Source organism: Micropterus salmoides, unplaced genomic scaffold (assembly GCF_014851395.1).
Source record: "Micropterus salmoides isolate LMB-PRFRI ecotype aquatic unplaced genomic scaffold, ASM1485139v1 Ms_hic_scaffold_5, whole genome shotgun sequence".
NCBI lineage: Eukaryota > Metazoa > Chordata > Actinopteri > Centrarchiformes > Centrarchidae > Micropterus > Micropterus salmoides.
Genome location: NW_024044237.1, coordinates 19954806 through 19978760, shown reverse-complemented (window position 1 = coordinate 19978760; position 23955 = coordinate 19954806). Strand labels below are relative to the sequence as shown.

Genomic DNA, 23955 nt, shown 5'->3' with positions numbered 1-23955 from the left:
TTTTATGTCCACAATTTACTCCACCATACTGAGCTCACATATTATTTTGCAAAAGTCTATTTTGGAACAGGTCTTCTTTATTCTACCGATTTTTTTAATCCATTGACCAACTTTATATAAAATCTGGGGGGGAAAAAGTTATTCCAAATTTATGTGGCAACAGTGAACTGTTTGCCAGCCATGAATGTGGTTGGGACCCCACCCAGTGGAGGAAATGTGGAGTATTTGTATTGTAAATGTATTTTAATAATGCACATCATCCTTCAGTGACCACAAAAACATTTCATACATTCAAAATTATATATTTATTAAAATGTTAATTTTTACTCTGTCTGAACAGTAAAAAACGAAGAATTCAGAAATGTGGCGTCAGTGAATTAAAGCAAAAATAAAATGTGAGAAGGTTTCACAAGAACAGCACAATTATATCTGTATATCGGGATTGCTGTTTTGAAAATTTTTGATATAATAATGCATTTTTTTAAAAGCACATTTTAAAAGAATGTACAGAAATGAAGCTATTAATTTCCTTACTGCATTAAGTTTTTAATGACACACCATGTTGCTGTCATGACTTAGATTTGTGTTTGCTCCAATCTTCTGCAGTGTATCTGTTTACCGACAGACTATTTAGACCAGACAGGGTTGTCTTTATTTTGACTCTGAGAGCTGGACTTGTTGGGTGTTGTTGGATGGTCTGCCAGAGTTCTGGCACCCAGTGGTCACCTTGAGCGGCTGGACCAATGCTTGACTCCATTCATTCCTCTCTGCATCCCAGTCAAAAATCTGTGAAAGGAACTCTTGTTCACTTTCACATTCAAACGAGAGATTCTGAGCCTTGAAGACACTCAAGACATTCATCGGATCAACAGCTCGCTGCTGCAGGTAATTAACATTTCTGCTTCTACATTACTTGTTTATTGAGCTAGGATTTATACAAGTGGTGAAAGGAAGCAGTTGCTAACTATTTTTAAATACATTTTAGGCATATTTGTATATTTCTGTGTTGTCTGTTTATTATTGCTGGCTTTTTTATTAGGACTTAAAACTTACTTGTTTAACTTTTCATGGACATGAAGTTTGTGATCCTGTTTGCTCTTTTGAGTGGTAAGTCAGACAAATTCATGAATGACTTGATGTTTTTTAATCTTTTTGTTAAAAATGTTCTAGATGTAGGGATACTCAGATGGATCATTGTTATCTGATTACTTTAAATACATTTGGATTTAGTCTGCATTTACATTATCTGCTAACATGAGCCATTCAAGATAATAATAATAATAATAATCATCTTTATTTGTAGAGCACTTTTCAAAAACAAATCACAAAGTGCTAAGTGTAAAGACAATAATACACAAAAGAGAATAATACAAAAACAGACATGAAGCTAAATGAAGGAGTAATGTGGTCATATTTCTTTGTTCTGGTTAAAATGTGATGGAGATGTGAAAAACCTTTTTTTCTCTTACTTCCAACCAACTGTAAAAACTTTGATCTGATTTCTGCATACATGTTAGGTTCTAGATTGTTGTTAAATGTTAAATGATTTGATTATTTGAAATGACAACTCTGTTGCCTATAATTTGTTATTCTTGTGTTATCAGTTATCTGTTTTTAACATCATGTTTAGGGGTTTTTGCCGCCCCATTTGTGAAGGAAGAGGAGGCAAAGCGATTCATCAGGCTCAAGAGACAGTCAGGATACTGGGATCCACACCACTCGCAGAACCAGTGGGGTTACACCGTTCAGGAACAGGTAACGCTGCACTGTGTGATGTGAATACACAGAACAAGCCAGTATGAGCCAGTGAATGCAAAAAGTCTTATCAGCTGTTAAAGAGGCACTTCTATGACAAAGCATCTTTCACCCTCAGGCAAACGAGTACTGGACAGCAATACGAACAGATGCTCAGTACTACATGGACATGAGTAACCTGATGTTTGACCGCTCTGTGGCTACGTGAGTGAGATAACCGGCAGCAAAGGATGTGCCATTTGATCGTCATTTTATCCGATGTGCCTTACAGTACCATGACTTCATAATGTTTTATTGTGCATGTGGAGGTATTTCTAGTGCCAAATCCTTCCCACTACTACACAGTGCCACCTTGACTTGAGGTAGTAGGGTGAAGTCGGGTAAAGTGGGACACTTTTTGGTAAATTGCCTTTTAAACAGCCTAAATCAGTATGTATGTATGTATTAAAATTGTATGTATTTTTAAAAAATAGGTTGTTGTGAAGACATCTATGGTGAAATTAAGCCAATTTATTGATTTTTTATTAAATTGTTTATCTTTAAACATCATCTGTCACCCTCTTCTGCAAACTGGAAGCAATCAGGTTGAGTGGGACACTTTGTTAGATAAAGTGGGACACTATATTATTTAAAGTTAAAATTAAACATTAAACACATGAGAAATACTTTTTACAACATTTAATAACACATTAATAGGCATTTTAATATTATATTAACATTTAACAGCATATATAATGTGTTAGTGTACAGTAACTCAAAGAGATATAATTTAGTTAAAAATATTCAACAATGTGTGAAAAGAAAAATCATGTTTGCAAGTAGCCTAAATGCAAAATGTCTTCAGTTTATTAATACTAGGCTATGTAAGTAAGTTATTAAATGCATTTCTGAAACTATTTGGGGCTTTTACCTGATGCCTCTCATCACCCCTTTCACTCACCTTTGTAATGTCAATTTCAGGGTGTTCCACGCCTTGGCTAAAAACCTTACTTTAGGTTCCTGTCCTTTATATTCCTCAATGTCCACTGCCATTTTCTCTTCCCTCCACTTGTTAAAATGTTATCTTTTTTTCATGAAACTGCTGCACTGTGCTTACTAGCATTAGCATTAAAACTGTCCCACTCAACCTGAAATGCCCTGTCCCACTTTATCTAACACTGTCAGGTTGAGTGGGACAGGGCTGAAATCTAATTTTCATAAATATTTGATTCAGTTACATCCTTATTGTAATTAATCTCTAATCTACAGACAGTATAAAGACATTTAAAAGCAAAAATGTTATAGTTAAATCATAAGTGACTGAATTATCATCCTTATAATTTTATATAGATTTACACTTGCCAGGTGGTTTACCACGAGGTCCCAGGAGTCAACCAATTTGAAAAAGAACTACAGGACCACTTCTTTGATGTCACACCAATCACAACCTCTGTTTCATATCCAATAGACATTCAACAACAACACAATAACAATTGTTGTGATTGGCTTACAAAATTAACCCTGTATAGTACTCATAAGCTTAAGTGTCCCACTCAACCTGAATTCACCCTATCCATCAAGTTCAGTTTTAATTTAATAGATTTGCTAAGTCATTTTTTTAAAACAGTTACTTCTTGTTGCCATTTGAAGTTGCTAATTTGCCGAAATTGAGCAGTGTCACTTTCCCTGACTGCTATAACCATCCATCCATCGTCAACCGCTTATCCTGCGTACAGGGTCGCGGGGGGAGTGCTATAACTTGCTATCAATATGCCAAACATAATTCAAACTATATAAGTGATCACATCTCCTTAAAACTTCAGTTCTCTTTCAGTGTTTTTCTTATATCTGGTTATGTTGCAGGGAGAACAACAGGCTGTATATGGAGATGCTGCGCAATACACGAGCTCACCTGGACAGCCAGACAGGTGGACACAGATAAATACAGAAAGAAAAAAACCGAAGACATGAGAAATTACATTGTCGTCAAAAACAATGCAGAGCTTGCTAAGTGGTTAAAGCTCAAACATTTACCCTTATGTGATTTACAGGTCGACCTGGAATACATTTGAACATATTCTGAACCTCAACCATGAACTATGTTTATGAAGGAATGTATCTGTTTTGCCTTTAAATACTATATACTATAGGCTATCTGTATTAAGTGGACATTAGAGTTAAATTAATAACAACAGTTAAAAGGGTGCATAAGACTTGTGAGGGCTTTTGGTGTATTGTTTTTGGTTTCTTTAAGTTAAATGCCGCAGTTGTGTAACATTTGCAGCTTAATAATGTTTTTTATTCATATGAAATGGATATGTATGGATTATTTTATGAAAACAATGCCTTAAATCAAACATTTATTCATTAAAAGTTAGACTCAAAGCAAATTAAATCTTATAATCTTATAATAAAATTATTACATGCAATTAATGAAAATATGTTGAACACAGGAATGAGGACTCAAATAAAAAATGCATATAAATTTAAGATTTCATCTTTCATTTCATGTCCATCATTAACAAATCTTGTAGGTTGTTTTGGAAATGGAATTTGAGTTAAAGGAAGAAAGAAGAATTCAATAAACAGTTGTTTTGGGCAAAAAAGTTTTTGTCTGTTTTTTGATTTGTGTGTTTCATTAAAGGGGATGTTTCCTACGTGTCTTTGGTTTACCACTGGGTGGTGCTGTCACTTCACCCATTTCATCTAGATACTTCAGCACTTTTGTGTTCTTTATTAAGTGTTGCTGAACTGTTTATTTTTTAATAGAACAATGTGTGTGATATTATGGAGAAATAAAAAGCATCATGTATTTAAAACAACTTTATTAGTGTGATAAAGTACATCTGAACAATACAAATACTGTATGTTTGAGGACTGTGTAATTTAAAGAAGAAATGTCCATTAAGTCTTCACTTATCCATTAATGCAGTTATGCTGCTTTACATAGTTTCACTGCTTGCAATAGTTTCATTAACTGCAATAACAAAAATAGAATAGAGAAAAATAGAACACATTTTATAACTGAGTAAGGTTAGAAAGACAAGGACACAGCATTTTAACTAATATGAACAGTACAAGCTGTTCAGATAGAAGATCACAAATTAAGAGCCCTGATCAATCACTTAATGACTTTATTTCCCTCAAGTATGCTAACGTCTTCAAAGGCATTGCAAACGTGTAAAAGGTTGTTGCATCTGTAATAGCTGTGTAAGGTAGTTTATATGTTGTTGGTGGTACCTTGAGAGATTAAACCATTTTCTTTTTCTTATTAAAAAAACAGTAGGAGGTATGTTGTGCTTCAGGTATATGGTAACAAGAATAATCCTTTCTCACTCTTGTGATTGTGATAGAACAGCTATGTGTACAATTAACTCATTATTGAAGTAATAGCTTGACTTTGGAAACTTTAGATGGTTGATTTTTTAAACTTTACTATCCCAGAGAGGAAAATTATTTTGCAGCCAGGTGAATAAAACAAGTCCACCACATACGTCAAATCAAAGGCCAGGTCAATTAGAAACATAGAACGATAATGAGGAAGTCAGCTAAGTACACAGGTCAAGCCAGTCATAACTTTTTTTTTGTTTTTTGGCTTAAATGCCTTTCTAAAATTACCAGCATGTGTAATCTAGTGTACTGGTTGCATACTGCATGCTACTTAAAGCCACTATGTGTAGAATTAGAATTTTTATGGCTAAGATTGTCTTATTTATCTACAAAACAAAACTATATGCCATCCTAATACTTTGCAATATGCCTTAATGTGCATACAAATTATACACATTCTGACTTGAATGACAATTTCACATAGTAGGTCTAGAAAAGAAACCTAACTAACAAAAAATCAAAGAGTCAAAGTTCTCCTTTAAAAAACACCTGCAGTGCCTTCATCTTGCTCAGTGGTCACAAATGTCTTACAGATTATTAAAGTTGGATCATGAGTTGCCTGTGAAAGCGGTGTGTTATTGCTACTAGTTTGAAGGTGGATCCTCACTTCCAGTTGGAGGAGGGATTTTCATAAACTTCTGCAGGGCTGGAGTGAAGATGAGGATAGTGCCAAGTACTAAGACGGTGAGGAAAGCCCACAGGAAAATCCTGTCTAGCACCTGCGCCACAAACTTCCAGTCTTGTACCACCTGAGAAATAGAAGAAAAGCAATATATATAAACATTAAGCCCTTAGAACCATTCTAATGATTACTAAAATCTAAACCCACCTCACGGATGAAGTGTTCTTTGCGGATATGTCTGCTGATGTAGCGCACTGAGTAGATTGCCTTGTCCAACATGGTCGCCCAGGCCTCATCCTCCTTCCCCTCGGAAGTAGTCTGTCCGTGGGCCCCACTGTTCGCCCTCTGGCCTCCTCTCCGACCTCCAGAGCGAGCCTTCACCTCAGGGCTCTCAGGAGCCATCTCCGGGTAGTGGTATCGGTCGGTGTGTCCACGCATGCAGAGCAACCTCGGCAGCTTCTGAAGGAAGAGATTGCGAACCCACGGCGACATGGGGTGGTAGGTGGCTGAGGAGCGGTGGTGCACGTTGATGACAAAGACAGTGACTATGATTGAGAGTGTGACAAAGATCATGATGAACAGCAAGTACTCTCCAATGAGCGGGATCACCTTGGAGGAGGAGGGAATGATTTCTTCTATGACCAGGAGGAACACAGTGAGCGACACTAGGACAGAGGTCGAGAGTGACAGCTTCTCTCCTTCATCTGAGGGAAGGTAAAACACCAGGACAGTCAGGAAGGATAAACCCAAACAGGGGATGATGAGAAAGAGTGTGTAGAACAACGGCAACCTCTTCAGAATGAACGAATACGTGATGAAGGGGTACGAATACAAGTCATCCTTCCTGTTCCCTCTGGCACCAGTGGCATTAAGGATCTGCCACTCCCCATTATCGAAGAAGTCCTTCCGGTCTACCTGGTTGTCTATCAGAATCAGGTCAACCATGTTGCCATCGTATGTCCAGGAGCCAAACTTCATGGTGCAGTTCTGGCGGTCAAAAGGGAAGAAGGTGACGTCCATCGTGCAGGCGGATTTGTAACTAGCTGGTGGCGTCCAGGTGATGGCACCGTTGAACCTGACAATGGCTTTGGTCATCAGGGAGCCCTCAAACCGCCCATCAGCACTGATGAAACATGGAGCAAAATCAGGAAGAAAGTCTCAGTCACATTTACAGAATATCTGTTGTTTGGTGATTGTATTTATTTGGGGATTTTTAGTTCTTTAATGATTTCATTTTATTTTATTATAAAGCACTTTATAGCACTATTAAGGAAGATTATATTCTTATTGCTATCAATAATAGTATAATCTAGAGAGCAGCCCTTTTGATCACAGCTCAGTATTGCATAACATTTGTTTCAGTGTGGTGGATTAGAGCTGAAATTAGAGTGTAAAAAATTGGTTTCATCTTGAAAATTGAAATGTATACAAAAAATATATTAATAAATATTGTTGCTGCACTTTTCATACTGGCAGAGTGTCTTAGTTATTTAAGTTGCACATGACGTTTGTCAGTTGGTTCCTGGAACATCACAGCAGTCTTACTTTTCATAGAGGACGATGTCTGGGAGCCAGATATTTTCAGAGGGAACTCTGATGGAAGTGATTCCTCCGTATTTCTCTGGATTCCATCGCAGCTTGTAGTCGATCCACTCCTGGTCAACAGAAACATATGATGGACCTACTGAGTACTGGGTATCAAAATATTTTAAACATCTTTAAATAAGTTATCTGGGACTAGAATTGGATCACATCACACACTCATTTTTAAAAAGTCTACAGAACTAAAATCAGTGCCTTTTAGTCAAATTCTGTTAGAGTAACACAAGAACTAGTGCTGAACTACAGTATTTAGAAAGTAACAATATCATGTTCCTTATCAATTAGACTATAGCAGTAAGTCTAAATATTAGCTTGTGGATTATCATTGAGCTGTGAATACAAATAGTAAGATTAATTGTAACCATATGGCCTCCATTCGTTTTTGTGTCTTGCTTACCTGACACAGCCAAACGTTAGTTGTCATCAGCTGGTTCTTCTCATCCTGAAACAGACAAAGACGACAGAGTAATATTACAAAGGACAGAGAGGAACCTAGAAGCAAGATGACAGTTGTTTATGTTACAGGCACATTTCATGATCAAAATTCAAACTAGAAGGGCATTCGGAGAGCGCAGACATCCGCCAAGGCAAACAGTCCAGTCTATGATTTGCAGCTCTGCAAGTGCAACCACTACATATGGCTGGATATTTTCCCAAAACTCTTACAAAATGTAAACAATATGGTTGTGCCTAGCTGAAGCCTCGTCACCTCAGCTCACAATAGACCTATCTCACAATGTTAACAAAAGTGAAAAATATGTAGATCTGTCCGGGATTTGACACATAATGGGTTCTTTCATGGCCCTTCCACCTTCCAACATCGGGCCAGTAATTTTTCTCCTGCTGACAGGCAAACAAACAAATAGCACAGAAAACATCACCTCCTTGGCGTAGGTAACAAAAGGTTATTCACATCACCAAAATTAAATCATCTAAACAATATCAGTTATGTTCACATAAATAGATTTTATCCCTACTAACAAAAAGCATGAAAACCTACTGCACCTTTTGGGTTGTATGTGATGTAACTTGTTTAGATTTGATTAGTGGACTAGATGAGAAGCTTGGCTGAAAGGAAACTAAACTGTCCTTTCCTTTCCCATGAAATCAGACAGAATCTCATTTACCTGTCTCTGCCACTTCCTTAGCAAACAAGAAAAAGAAACATGAAATCAGAGTTGGGTGCAGTGGACCAAGCTGAAGCAATATGAATGTGGCAAGAGGTAAATTGAGGAAGACAGAAATAGAGAGATGGAGAGCGGTTAACACGGGTTTGTTTCTACATCTCTGGAGGTGAAGTTTGAAAAATGAGGGGAAGACTGAGAGCAAAAGACTTGAGAGAAGTAAATCTAGCCGAGAGATAAACAAAGCTGTTCAGTGTATCCAGACCAGGCCTCAGCTGTCAAACTGAATTGGATGTTTTGGTGAACACATAGAGCAGAGGTGAACCATAATCTAATACAGAGCCATGCAGCAGCCCAGAGAGATTCGGGGGACATACATAGTGTAGCCAAGCTGCTGTGTCTCTGGTAAGCTCTCTTTCACGCTTTTTTATCTCCAAAATCCAACAGGATCATCAACCTAAATCTTCTCAGCAGAGCCATGATTGGGCTTTGTTTAATTCATCACTGATTGTCTTCACCTAACACACATGGAAGGACAAAGAGTTAAATCTAAACCGGTTGAGATGAATATTTCAAGCCGAGAGGACTGGCCCCTCCATTAGCATCCTCCATTTTCTCCTCTTGAACACCTAAACCATCTCAACCTATCACAGCCAGCCTTTGAAATATTAAAAGGAACACTCCAGAGAGAGGCCGTGCGATTGTAGAGACGATGAGTGTTCTTGTTCTATTTCAGGACCACGGAAAGCTCCACACTGTGGCGCTGCCCGTGGCATGTTTGGTGACACCGCTCTGCTGAAACAAAAGAATAAAGCAAGTACCAACTACATCTAACTTTGCTGTGTTAACTCATGCTCTTCTTTTGAGCGTGATTTTTATTCAGTCCTTGACTCTTCACGGGGTTAGTTTAGTCTTACAAGCTGCTTTGGCAATTAAAGGATACAACCGGCAATATGTTTGCTTTCATCAAGAAATCCCATAAAAACTCCAAAACCAACAGTGTTAGTCCATCCATAAATGGACTTCACCGCTACCTCTGTGGCTCTCAGTCCCAAGGCCAACGAATCCTAATGAAAGCATCTTCAAAAACGGATTACAAACATATAGACTTACATACACAATATATTCATTTTCAAAATAAAAGTATTTTAAAGGCTAAATGTTTTCCTAAAACAGCTGAGCCCAGTAGTTCTGAGCAAACTTAAGCCAAACAGGAGAAAATTGTTCATTTGTTGGGGACTATTTGCAGATTTGCTGCACAGGCAAGTTCTTTCTTTCTTTTCTTTGTTTTTTTTTATAATATAGAATATCCCCAGACTTATCTTTTAAGATCTGAGTCATGATGATATTTAAATGTTAAAATATTTAGGATAAAGGTTTCAGGTTTAATGGTTTAATTACCTCGGAAGTCGGAGCTGGGAATTCAGTCACACCCGAGTTGAGGGCGTTCCAGTCAACAAGTCGGAAAACCTCGCTCGGCCAGCTATTGTTTCCAATTAGCCAGGTACGTTTCCCAAAAGCATCATGGTAACTATGGTAGCAGCTTCCTTAGTTGAAACTATGCAGTTGCGACGCAACTGTTTCCCAAATCCCTAGTTCGAACTATGGAGGTAACTAGGTTCAGGTTAGCTTTTGATTGATTTAAAAAACCGCATTGTGTGGTATTTACTAATACTAAACACTGTTGCAACACGTCCACAGACAGCAGCTGGACAGCACTTTGTGTACGAAAATTCATATAAGACACAAGTAGGCTGCACAGAAGTGCTAATAAACCGTATAAACTACAGCTTTCGCTAACTGTTGACACTCAGACCAGCCATCTTGGATCACGAAGTCGGAGTAGTGCAGTTCGCCCGACTTTCCAAGTTTCCAAGGGGATGTTCCCTTTGAAATTTCCCGACTCTGAACTCGGAAAATCTGACTTCCCATGTCAAATGGAACGCACCATAAGTCTTTAACATCTAACTATAATTATACTATTTCTCCTTAAGTAGCCTAGCTTTAAAACTTGAAGAAAAAAAAAAACTTTTCCAAGCTGTATGTCACATTCATATATATATAACATTTGGTCACTGAAGCTTAACAAGCTTATATTCAACCACTTATTTAAAACATGATGCTAAGTGTGATATGACGCTAGTTTTTTAAATGATTAAATACACATTTCTATGTAATTTAACTCTATAGTAAGTCTAGAAACCTACTGTACCACAGGATCTTGACCAGAACCTTTTTGTAAAGTCTGAGGGTTTTGTGGAAAACTCAATGTGTGCTTGTAGCAGTGGTTCCACTTGTGGGGCCAGTGGTTTAGGAGACATTGTTAGGATTTGGTTTAGATTAAGGTAAAGGCTGAGTTGTGTAGGTACTATTAGACTAAGGGGTTCGGAATAAATTAAGACAATAAATTGCATGACGACAGAAGTGTTTATGATTGGGTTCTCACCACATCAACCAGCTGGGAGATCTTGAGTCCGAAGCGTACTTTAATAGTGTCATTGGCGTGCTGGATGGGCCTGACCCAGCGCTGGTAGCCCTGGAAAAGGTTCTTCAGCAGCGCATCCTCCATCTCCGCCAAGGACACAAACTCACTTGGAGCTGGAGCAAAGAAGAAGAATCTGGATTAACAATTATCCCAATGCTTTGTGTTAACTGATGAATAAAGTAGTAAAGTAGAGTAGTGTTCCAAGGGGGCAGTTTGCTTACAGACAGCTGTCAATACAGAAAACAAACATGCTAAAAAATCTACATCTGCCATTTCAGTTGACAGGGGTGGGAAAAATTAATACCTAAAACCTAATTACCTTCTTATTCATTACTGTTGTTGACAAACTTTTCCATGTATTTATTTTAAAGCACGGTGCTACTTTCAAGTTTTTGGCTTCCCTTGGAAAGGTACAGTCTGAGAGTGAACTACAATTGAGTTGGCAGCAGCATCTTGAAATGAAGTTAACCTTGAATACAGAATTTTGTCTTCCTCAAAAGGACCTTAGAGAGAGCTTTCATGCACAGAAAAGATGGTTAAAACTTTGAAAATGTGTTTCAGCACCATGGACAGTAAACCTGCCATTATAGTGAAATGTTTTCACACAGGGTGCTACATTGTCCCTTTCATAGGGACCATATGTAAATACATAATTGTATAAACTGGGTAAAACTTAATTTGCAGTTTAGCAAAGCATGGATTTATGGTCTAACTTGTAGTGTTTACCTAGAAGTTTAGCTAATTTAGCTCATTCGTAAACCCTCACTTGTTCTTTGTTCTGTTATGTGACACAATGCAATGAGAACAAAAGGAGCAAACAAAAGTGCATAAAACAAGTGGTTTCCCTCCCAAGCCAGCTAATATTCATCTGTAAGAAGCCATATGCCTACACAGCAGTCGTAACTTCAGTTACAGGAGAGGGTGAGGAGTCAATGATACTGTGTCCACAAGCTGTCAGCACATCCATCAGCCTGAGGATATATGATGTCTCTGTAGGGACAGAGACAGTATAATATTCACAGGAGACAGCTGCTATGTCAGACGCAGGGGATGTCAAGTGCAAGGGCTAATGTGGTAAGGGAGAGTGAGAACCTTTGACCTGCAGCTGCCTTCACTTCTGGCTTCACACCTGTCTGGTCTCATGGGTGAATAAATGTTACACATGATAAACATAGAACCACCCACTGTAATCACTTACTGGGCAATTTAATTCCTTTCCATCACCTCTGCCTGTGCTTTCAAGCACCCTCAGTGAGAGATGCTGAGAGCTGGACACTGACATCCAATACCCCTGTTCCTGTTTGTGTTTCTGACCCCTGGACATCAGCACAAACAGAGCTGGGCCCTAACACGTTATTGATGAACCTATGTGCTGCTCATAATCTCATTCGGTTGACGCAGGAGTGCAGTGCAGCCCGTTGAAATAATATGATAACATTGTTCTTTCTTTTGATGGCACTCCCTCTAAATGTGGGACTAAAGTTGAGCAGCACACTGAAAACTTTAAAACCCAGTATCATTAGTTTCCACTACAGAGAAAAAATAGAATAACTTACTCCTTTTGATTTTATGGATGAAAATAAGAATAACATGCATGAAAGGACATTTGGGGATGATCAGGTCATGAGAGGTCATGCGGAGCTGATTTAAATCTTTATCAGGCATTAATATTGCACCACATTGTCTCTCTGTGATGCTCCAGTCGTCTTGAGCTCTAAACAGAAACGATACTATAGTGCATGTATACTTAAAAATATAGTTTTCTTACCGGTGTTGACGGCGAGGGACAGCGGGCAGGACATCGACAAGAGGAGGAAGAGGAGGAGGACCTCCAACTTCATGATTTTGTCCTCCTGGTCCGACTGAGCGCTCCTGCAACCCTTGTGCTACTACCGTTAGTTTAGCTGGAGAGGACTACTGAACAACCAGCGATACGGCAAAGGCACCGATCAGTGATACTCAGTGTCATGCGGAAAGCATCCCTGTGCTGCAGTTTCACAAGAGCAGGTACCCAGAGTGAGGGCGCATGTGGCCGCTGTCCCGCATACTGTGACTCCGGGAGCCGCTGTCAGCAGAGCGGCTTTCTAGAGGAGGAGGAGGAGGAAGAGGAGGGGGTGGGGCTGAGGCGTGGAGTTTAAAAGCAAGTTTTAGGTTTTTTTAACTCTGTTGTGTTGCTGAGCTGCTCAGGTGTGGGTTTTATTAGGCCTACACAGTGTAACGTGTTTAAAAGCACTCATAATACTGATCGGGACCATGACATGATAATATAATCATTTGTATTCCTTTTTAGGAATAGGCCTATATAATTTGAACGTGTTGTGATTACAGAGTTGTGTTATGCTACACGTATGCCCCTCAGTAACAGATTAATAGGATGCAGTCTGATTGGCAGATGTTGTGAGATCAGCTGTGCATCTCAATCAAAACGATGGCTGCACGTCACTGTCGCTGCTCCTCCACTGGAGAGCGCTAATAGGAACACTAACCCAGGACATCATGTTGGCAGGGATTATGTGACAGGAAAGCCCATTTCTGATATTTAAAGATCCCCTCCATACATGTTTTAAGGCAGATACAAATACCTTCCTTTAAATGATCATTTGTGTCTGACATTCAAAACAAAAAACTAGTCTATTCCCACAGTGAAAAATACAAAACCTATTAACGTGCTAGTATTTTTAATTTCAAAAGTTTAACTAGGTTTCCAGTGTGATGTCACAAAATCATGTTTGTATGAATGTGTTAAACTTAAAGGGAGAACAGAGAAACTTTCCTCCTTTAGTGGCAAATTCTGCATAGAAGCTCAAACATCCAACTAAAGTAAGTAAAACATATTTTTTGAGTGGAGTAGGACTTTAAACAGGAAGTGGACAGTCAAACAACGCAAAGCTACACTGAAATTAGAGATTACAGAGCAGACATGTAATGGAAAATGTCATAATCCAATTTGAACATTTTCCAATGTTTTATCGTATCAGGTTAATGGTATTCATTTGCCATGTTGTCAATCACAATAGTCATTTATTAGAATTACTTCTTTGGCTAGAATCATATTTGCTGTTACTGATCGTGGTATGAGATATTGTCCTCTGCCTGACAACAGTGTCGTGGCTCGCAGGTCCACGGAAAACAAAGGGAGAGACCCAAAAGCATAAATTAAACTGCAAAAGAGATGAGATGTGGATGGTAGTAAAGTCAGCAGTTAAGTGAGTGGATGTGTGAAAAGTCAGTGTGCAGGTGTTGGTGGGGAACCCAATAAAGGATCCAAACAAGCATAAGGAGAGAGGTCTCTCCTAGAGGCTAATGGTGGAAGCTTTCTAAGTGACTAGGAGCATTGGGCCCAGGTGCTCCCAGTCAGCCATATAAATATTTATGAATATTTCAATAAAGTGGCTTAATGGATATTGAGTAAGTAAATATCAGTAATCGGTTACTTTGGTATAAAAATATCAATGTCAGAACTGACTTTTTTATTTTATTTAGTAAAATCATAAAGTTTGAGTTTTCACTGATAGGTGGCAGCTGGGTTACAAGTCCAGAACTCAACCATTAACATAAAGATAAAACACCACTCACTTGTACAGCACATACTCCGTGGAGTGTCAGACACTCCATAAGGACATTGTTTATCTCAGGATATGTTATTTGGCTGCCTTCATGTGTTGCACCCACCTTTACAGACAGAGCGAATGTGAGAGTAGTGACCAGCAGGTTGCACAGACTCATGGGAACACAAACAAAGACCAGAGTGTTTTCTATTTGTGAGGTGGTGTTGTGTCAGTGCAGCAGGTTGATGAAGGACCAAATGCTGCATCGCTGGTGCAGAGAGAGAGATAGACACAAACAGAGGAAAGATAGAAAGCATTATAAATAATCAATTATGTAACACTTTAATCATGTTTTTTTTTCACTGAAGCTATTGGGAATTTTAGCAGAGCTCTCACAAGAAAGATGTAAAAGGAAAGGAAAGCAAAGAGAGAAATACAAAAACCAAACAGACTAAACATGTGTGGCACTGCAGCTAGCATTAAGGGACATAAAGGACAAGGAAGAGAAAGAGAATAGAAGATCTGATTCAAACACAAAGAAGAACAGAGCGAGGAAACGAGAGATAGCAACATAAACTCATTAACATCCCCCACACAAACACAGCTGAGAACAACAACACTTTTTGATGCTGAGAAATCTGTGCTATCAACTGACTTCTAAGAGGACGTGGAAAATGTTCAGATGAGGTGAGAAATAAGCTGCTGATAGAAATAGATGAGTTCCTGTTTGGTGTCTACAATCCACCTCTGACAGTTGTGCCTCACACCAATACAGTGAAGGTGAGCAGAATTTTTAAGAATTTTGCGGGTTCTCCAGAAGCAAAGTTCACTGTGAATATAAAGTCCCCTCCAAAAGTAATGCAACTGTAAGGCAAATTCCTTTGTTTTTGTTGTTCAATGAAGACATTTGGGTTTAAGATCAAAAGATGAGTATGAGACAAGAGTTCAGAATTTCAGCTTTTTATTTCCTGGTATTACTCATCCAGATGTGTTAAACAACATGTTCAAGTGAGCAAAAGTATTGGAACAAATAATCTAAAAGTAAATAACATTCAATATTTGGTGGCATAACCCTTGCTTGCAATAACTGCCTCAAGTATGCGACCCATCAACATCACCAAACTATTGCATTCTTCATTTGTGATGCTATTCCAGGCAGCTGGTAACACAGCTTCTTTCAGTTCTTGTTTGTTTTGGGGTGTTTCTCAATTCAGTCTCCTCTTAAGGAGGTGAAATGCATGCGCTATTGGGTTCAGGTCAGGTGATTGACTTGGCCAGTCTAAAACCTCTCACTTTTCCCCCCTGATGAAGTCCTTTGTTTTGTTGGCAGTGTGCTTTGGGTCATTGTCCTGCCGCATGATAAACTTCCTCCCCATTAGTTTCAATGCATTTCTCCATAAATTGGCAGACAAAATGTTTCTGTACACTTCTGAATTCATTCTGCTGCTACCATCATCAGTTACATCATCAATAAATATTAATGAGCCTGTTCCAGAAGCAGCCATGCACGCCTAAGCCATGACATGACCTCCACCATGCTTCACAGATGAGCTTGTATGCTTCGGATCATAAGCAGTTCCTTTCTTTCTCCACACTTTGGCCTTTCCATCACTTTGCTAGAGATTAATTTTGGTCTCATCAGTCCATAAGATTGTGTTCCAGAACTTTTGAGGCTCGTCTCTGTACTTCTTGCAAATTTCAATCTGGCCTTCAGATTCTTCCTGCTGATGAGTGGTTTGCATCTTGTGGTGTGGCCTCTATATTTCTGCTCTCTGAGTCTTCTTCCAACAGTGGATTGTGATACTTTCACCCCTGCACTGTGGAGGTCGTTGGTGATCACTTACTGATGATTTGGGGGTTTTCTTCACAGCTCTCACGATATTTCTTTCATCAATTACTGTTGTTTTCCTTGACCGACCTGACGTCTGTTGCTCAGTACACCAGTAGTTTATTTCTTTTTCAGGACAGTCCAAATTGTTGTGCTTGCTATGCCCAATGTTTGTCCACTGGCTCTGGTCGATTTTCCTTCTTTTCTCAGCTTGACAATGGCTTGCTTTTCTCCCATAGACAGCTGTCTGGTCTTCATGTTGGTTTATCCTCATTAACAGGAAATGCAGGATGAAAACTTAGACTGGTCACGCAGAGCTATTTAATGTTTGGACAATCAACCTAAAAGGCAACACCTGGACAACAAGATACATCTGTCAGTCACATGTTCCAATAGTTTTGCTCACTTGAAAAATGGGTGGGTTCAAACAGAGGGTGGTATGTCCTGAGTTGTTTAACACATCTAGATGTGATGTGTAATGAGAGGTGAAATTCTGAACTCTTGTCTCATACTCATCTTTTGATCTCAAACCCAAATGTCCTCAGTGAACAACAAAAACAAAGGAATTTGCCTTACCATTCCAATACTTTTGGAGGGGACTGTATTTCATTGGGATTGGTGAGTTTTCAAATTACAGTTTCAAGCACAACAAAAAAAAAATCCATGCGTCTTAAACTCTGGAGGAATAAAAGCAAAATTGTAAGATAAACATGGAACACGCAAAATAGAAACTCAGACTCCAACACACACATGCACATATTCTGCAGTTAACCAGGCATGAAGCACACATTTTCTCTTTTGTATTTTTATTCCTTCTCCCTCCCCTCTTTCTCTCTCTCCTTCTCCGTCACACACTCCCTCCCACTTGTGCTCCCCTCTCTCCTCCTTCATGAGTTAAAGTGATGGGGATAACGGGAGGCTGATTATCACAATGAAATTATCCTGATTTTCTGCTCCACTTGGAGCCGTGGGGCGGGCAGCTGCTGCCTCCGAGATCGTCCCGTCCGCCTCGCCTCTAATCATTTGGAAACATAAATTCTCGCGGGCTGGAAACCTGCCGGTCCCTTCCCAGACGACTGTGGGCAGCTGCACAGTGTGTGTGCCTGTTTGTGTTAGTTAAAGTTGTGTGTGTCAGAGAGAGAAGACAGAAAATGAAGGGAGAATACATTTTCTGCATCTGTGCCTGTGTGTTTACCAATAGTTAGAGCTCGTTTGTGTGTGTTTATGTGTGTGTATGTGTGTGTGCGCGTGTGTGTGTGTGTGTGTGTGTGTGTGTTGTGTGTGTGTGTGTGTGTGTGTGTGTGTGTGTGTGTGAGTGTTGTTTTTGTTTTCTCAGCCATTGTTGAGCTCATAATTAAAGTCTGCATAATTTGGCTTGCTGCACAAATATTCAATAAAAGAGAGGAAACAGCCCTGTCTCCTAAGGCCCACTGGTTTAATCTCAACCTGTTTGTTATTTTGAGGATTTAAAAAAAAATGGTGATAAAGGCAGGAGAGGGAATCATATCTCACACAAACTTCAAAGGATAACACAAAGTCAGTGGTCTCAGACATGCTAATACTACTACCCACTAATCATACCAGCAGCACTTTTAAGTGAAAACCTGATAACCTTGTAAGCTGTGGTGTATAGATGGTAGCTAAATTAGCTTTTTGGAGGATGCAAACTTTTTCAAAATCAGTCAAACTTTTAAGTAATCGGATGCAATAATCCCAACTCGTCAAAAATGCAAGAGTTCAGTTATTAGATATTTTAAACATGATAAAGTACCAAAGAACTGCAGAGCAAAAAATATGGAAGAAAAAAAAGTCACAGGAAGTTTTGTCAAAACAAGTAAAGGAAAGTGAGGGCGTAAGAGGAAGTGGCGACTCAGTATGATGATGACTTTCAGGGTCAAATTGTAACAGAGTTCAATGTCAACCACTGCTGTGGAAAGTTAGCAGCAAACTGAGCTTTCTCACTCACCAGACACGCACAAAATATTTATTGACTTCTAAAATGATACTTGAATCTAGACGGCTCACTCTGGTTTTCCTTTTGTTTTCGTCTGGCTGAATTGATGAGAAGAAAAGGTCACTGATTGTTTGAAACTCAAGCCTGCAGGACAGTGTTACAATACTGTCTCCTTCAGATAACGTACTGTAGGAAAATAATAATGGTGTGTGTTTTGTGAGTCTGGCAGGACACTTCAGTTCTAACATTCTAGTAACAAAATCTCTTCAATGAAATGAAAAATGAAGAATTAAAAAGAAAAAAAATGATTAGAATATCCCTGTTAGGTTAAAAAGACAATGTCAGCTTAACTTACATGATTGGTTTACAAAGACTTTTTTCAAATCAACATGCCATTTTTTTCAGGCAGCAATCAAGACCACAGAGAGCTCAGTGTTGATGTATGTAATGTCATTATGCTCTCTGGAATTTAATGTATGTATTTACTTTGAATTAACCCTCTGGGAGGCATGATTGATAATCTTGTCTTCATTATGTCATCTATTCTCCGCTTGTATCGTGATACATATTGTGAACTCCCAGTGTGTGTGTGTGTGTGTGTGTGTGTGTGTGTGTGTGTGTGTGTGTGCATGTGCGTGTGCGTGTGCGTGTGTCTGGCAGAACACTTCAGTCCAGAGCCAATTGAGAAAGACTGACTGAACTCTGGCACACCAAAGATGGTGTCATCAGATGTGAATCAGCTGTGCTTTGTGTGTTTGTCTCATCTGTATATGCGCATATACGCATGAGTGTCTTTTTGTATGTGTGTATGTGTTGGTGCATGTGTGAGGTGCACATGCGTAAAATTGTTACTGTCCACCTGTGCTGGTCGAGGTGCAAATATGAATGTATGTAAGTATGCATTTGCATATTTATGTCTGTGTATGCAAACTGCACATGCTGTGTATTTGTGAGTGTGTCTACCGGTCTGTGTGTGCACAGTTATGTGTAGCTTTATACAGTCATGTGTGCATGTGCTCCAGTGTTAATCCTCCGGGCTTTGCACCCTGGGGTGTCAACAGAAAGGACGGCTGGGTGTGGGTTTCGTCCCTCATTGTCTGTCTCTGTGTGTCAGTTCACAGTGCTTGCTGTCCCAGGGGAAATCCGTCTTCATTTCTCATCTAGAGTCACAGAAATGTTGTGTAACCTTCAAATGCCCCTGGACAAGACAGACGAATAATAAGGCTCAGCAATGGCATCAGAAAAGTCTTGACTCCAGTGAGCTCTTGGCAGAAGATTTCACATTGTATTTACATCCTGGTTCCTAACATACAATGAGCAAATGGATAGTTGAATGACACCAATTTGTAATTTGTCTACATTAATTGCAAATGCAAAATAAAGTTATTCTGGCCCTGAGAAGTGTCATTAGACTGACTTAATTTCATGCTGCCCAGAGCTGCCTTCTTCAAGAAGGAACAAACATTTGATATATTTTGGGTGGAGCATCACCTGAAATTTTAGCAATTTTGGGTGGATCATTTCAGTTCTGTATCATTCAGGAAGCATGTTTGAGCAGACGTGATATTATAAAAGTATTTTTTAAGGTGGTTTAGTACCAAAAGGGCAACACACACACACACACACACACACACACACACACACACACACACACACAAAGAAGGACTCAGCTGTGCCAAAGCCCCCACAGGGTTGTTGTATTAACAAATGTCTCTCTAGTGAATCAGCAGGATAGAGGATAGAGACTTTCCTGTTGTGTAGCAGTGCCTCTTAGGCTGCTTCCCTGCTTTTTTTTATAATACAAAGGTGCTCTACAGCTGCTGATGTGCAGCAGCTGAGCTCACAGGTGATGTGAGATTTCAGGGTTCTGGTCTGTTCTGTGATCTAGGTGCTGTTCGAGGTGCTGAAATGACACTGGCAGGGCTGATTTCTTCTGTTGCTGTCCAAGGTGCTGATCCTCTGCTTATAGAGCACCATGGACTCCACGTCCTGCATGTCTGTGTCCTTCTAAATAGTGTCACACATTTAAATTAGCTTAGATTATGGAAAAGGTTACTTCAAAAATGAAAGGCTGGTTACATATTAGTTTAATTTCTTCTTAGCAATATATTACACAGTCCTGATCTCACACATTGCACAAACAGCACTGAACAACAATAAATCATTATACACCATCAAGAATAAGTGCCATGCAGCTATTTCAGGGTGATAAAGAGCAACAATACTTCTGGGGTTTTTTTACAGATTAAAAAGGGAAAAATTACAATTTCATGTGCCCTACTGCCCCCACCTCCTGTTCAAACAGTACAGTTCATGTGAAGATGGCAAGAAATATTTTTACTTAAGTAAAATATATAATAAAATGCAACAGAGAAACACATGTTGCTCCTTTATTTATCAAAGTACAGTATATATTTCTGTTTAAGTTAACAGAAAATGTTTGTGATGTTTGCTCTCATAACACAAATAAGTGTCAGAAGCACTTTTTGTTGCTCTCTTAATTCTAAGGCAATGTTTCTTCATCCATCAATAAATATTCATCAGAGAGTAAAATTAGAAGCATGCTCTTTGTGAGCATGTGGGTGTCTGTGTGTGCAGTATTCTACTTCAAGACCCATTTGGGTGTATGAAAGGACCCTACATGTGAGTGTGTTCAGAAGGCTCCCTTTGGAATGAATTATTTAGAGGAGAGTCTCTTCTACTTATCCACGGTTGACTGGCCGCAGGCACGTACCGTTCTGCTCCCGACGTCACAAGAGACTACCCTAATTCACCATCCACCCTTCTGCAGTATGCCCCCATCTCACCCTCAAATCCCACTCATTTCCCAGCATGCTCTGGTGGTCCACTGCAGATGTCCTCTCACCGTAGCCATGCTTCTTGATAGAGTGAGTCCCCAAACTACAGTAGAAAGACTGAGAGGGAAAGACAGAAAGAGACAGTGAAAGCGGAAGGACGAGTATGAAGAGAGGGGCAAGAATGAGCTATTTTATTTTATACACAATGTGTTTTTAAAATTGCAAAAAAAGACAAAGCATGGAACAGAATTTTTTTTCAAAATTTTTGACCACAAAAACCAACCACAAAGCCTGAAATGAGATTCTGCAGACACACATGCAATCATCCTGGATTCTTGCTATCCAGGAGCTGGATACTAACAGTCAGCAACAACAGTGAAGAATCATGTAAAATATTCATCTGTGTGGCTGGCTTAATAATGTATTATCCCTCAATTTAGCACCCAGAGCTTTGCTGTGCTCTGCTTTGTACCACTGCCACCAAGTACTTGAAGTTCAATCATTTAAGAAACATCCTCAGCTTTAGAATATCAAACTTACACCATTACAAATTCAGATTAAAGTGGCTGCAGCCTTCTGGAAGCAGCCACTTTGTGTGTCTTTCTCAAAATGTTGCATAAATGGCAGTGAAATACCTCAAAGACAAATGTTTTTGTTTAAGAGGACTGTGAGCTTTACCATATATTGAGATTTTTAAAGAATGCTGTGTTGAAAAAATAACAACATTGTCAGGCTTGTTTACTATTTCATTCCCGGTTTAAAGTTTGAAGGGCAACTCAGCAAGCTTGGGAGCGAGAGGGTGGGGGTTAGGAAAATTGCACGCATCACAAAAATACTGTCCAAATATAGCTGGAGAAGCAGGCTCTCTGGCTGATCTCTTCATTCTGTGGCAGCCAGGCAAAGATGTGACCCTGACAGGCAGCAGACTGAGACTGATGGGATACTATGTGTGGCTGTTGTACGGCGGCTGTTGCTGCATCACCATATTTATAAGTAGGCTCCATCCATCCAACCCATAATCCTCATGTAGCGAGATCCCAGTGCACATATGGACTCCCATATACATGCACACATGCTGACACCATCTCTTTCTCTCTCACTCTCACTTCCTCAGGTGACATACGTAATTTTCCTCTTCCCCTCTTGAACACACACACACAGAAACGTGTACACGCTCATTCAGTACTCGCAAGTAAGGATTAAATGTGAGTGGTAGTTGGGAGCCACAGGGTGCGCCAATTCAAAACCAGAGTCAGACTCCACTGTGACTGGAGGCGGAAAGGGATGTGCTTTCACTACCCTGAACTTTCTGTGTGTGTGTGTGTGTGTGTGTGTGTGTGTGTGTGTGTTTCAGTGCTGACATGCACATTCAGACTCACCCGTGACCTTTGATAGAGGGAGGGAAACAGGGATAAGTCAGAAAAAGAGGGGAGCTTCAAAGAAAAATGCTTTGCTCTGCTCTTGCATGGGGTTTTTGATTCATCCAACACGCATCAATATGTGTGACCGTGTGTCCTAACTGTTTCCTCAAGAAGCCCATCACACTATGTGAACACTATCCTGAAGTGATCCTTAAGCTGCTGGACTGATTATAAAAATGTGTTTCATAAATATGTTCTCTAATATATATAAAAAAAGTTATTGAGCATCTCACAATAGGTGGCTGGGGGGGGTAGTCATGCCTTTATTTGATAGGTGACAGTGATGACAGGAAATGAGGTGAGAGAGAGCTGGGCAACTACAAGCAAAAAATGTGTCTAACTAATTTATTTGTCAATTTTCCAAAAAGTGCCTCACAATTAAGAGAGATAAAAGCAAACGACCAGTAAAGTAACACAGTAATGATACAAAAATAATATGTATATAATAAATGTAATAATCAGTAAATTCAATTAAAAAGAGTAGAACCTGTTACCTTTACTTGAGGGTGATGTACGTTTGCTCTATGTCTGAAATAAATTGATAAAGACCGTTCACATTGGCCTGGAAAGTATTTATGTATGACACATGGACTCTAACTCACAGTTCGTCTTCATTTCTTTGCAGTCTCCAGTCTTGGGCACTTGGGAGTTTTATAGGCTGACTCATATTAGGACCCAAACAAACTGAGCCAACACTTCTGGTAGTTCCTCCCCAGTCACCTCACCCCTTTCTGTCATCACTCCTCCCTCCCTGTGTTCATCTCTCCCATCCCCCAGTTATGTGCCCTCCTCAGTGGGCAGTCATTGACCAGTGGCTACAGACTAATTGAGTTACACGTAACACAAAACTGTGACCACCTGCCTGCTACAAGTGCAGTCTTGTAATTGTGAGACCCAGCCGCAGAAGGTGAAATGTCTCGCTCAAAGATGTGTGTATTGTATTGTTTTGTGTGTGAGTGACTGAGCAATATTCGTTCAGTTTCTCACACACATTTTCTCAGAGGAGTCTCTTGCTGGTGCCGCTGTTAATGAAACCTTCACTTCATAACTCACAGGCCTTTCACAGAGATTTTCAAACAATCATCAAGGCTGTTATATAATTTTTTTTAAAAAACAGACACCAGAATCATCCATCTGTCACTGACAGATCTCTGGGTCTAACACTAACACTTACAGAAGTGAAAGAAGTCCACAGTAGAAGTCTTTCCAGCTACGCAAAATTATGCTTTTTGATTAAGATTTGCATTTAATCCTATAGAAGCTCAAGAACAATGGCTAAAAAAACGGTCAGAGTGAAGTAAAATTTCTTAGAAAAACATTGGCTGGTAATATTGTCTCAATAGTTATTCATTTGACCAGAACTGCTTGTTACTAAACAACAGGAAACGCAAATTTACAGTACAACTGCTATTCTATTGTGTACTGAACAGACAGCTCATGTAAAACCTT

General features: G+C 39.4%; 1 protein-coding gene across 1 annotated transcript; it reads right to left on the bottom strand.

Moving 5' to 3' along the window:
- Positions 1-4978: 4978 nt before the first annotated feature.
- On the bottom strand, positions 4979-12999 carry LOC119888175 (neuronal acetylcholine receptor subunit non-alpha-2-like). Its single transcript, XM_038698652.1, has 6 exons — positions 12726-12999; positions 10919-11070; positions 7746-7790; positions 7292-7401; positions 5954-6869; positions 4979-5873 (listed from the first exon to the last, which is right to left on the bottom strand). The coding sequence occupies exons 1-6, from the start codon at positions 12796-12798 to the stop codon at positions 5709-5711; spliced, it is 1461 nt and encodes a 486-aa protein (XP_038554580.1). The 5' UTR covers positions 12799-12999; the 3' UTR covers positions 4979-5708.
- Positions 13000-23955: the final 10956 nt, after the last annotated feature.

Bases quoted from the DNA above. Each gene is read 5' to 3' on its own strand.
- LOC119888175 (XM_038698652.1), bottom strand. From the start codon at position 12,798: ATGAAGTTGGAGGTCCTCCTCCTCTTCCTCCTCTTGTCGATGTCCTGC. The intron at 11,071-12,725 runs GTAAGAAAACTA...TCTTTGCTCCAG, and splicing joins GTCCCTCGCCGTCAACACCG to CTCCAAGTGAGTTTGTGTCC. The intron at 6,870-7,291 runs GTAAGACTGCTG...ATGTTTCATCAG, and splicing joins GACATCGTCCTCTATGAAAA to TGCTGATGGGCGGTTTGAGG.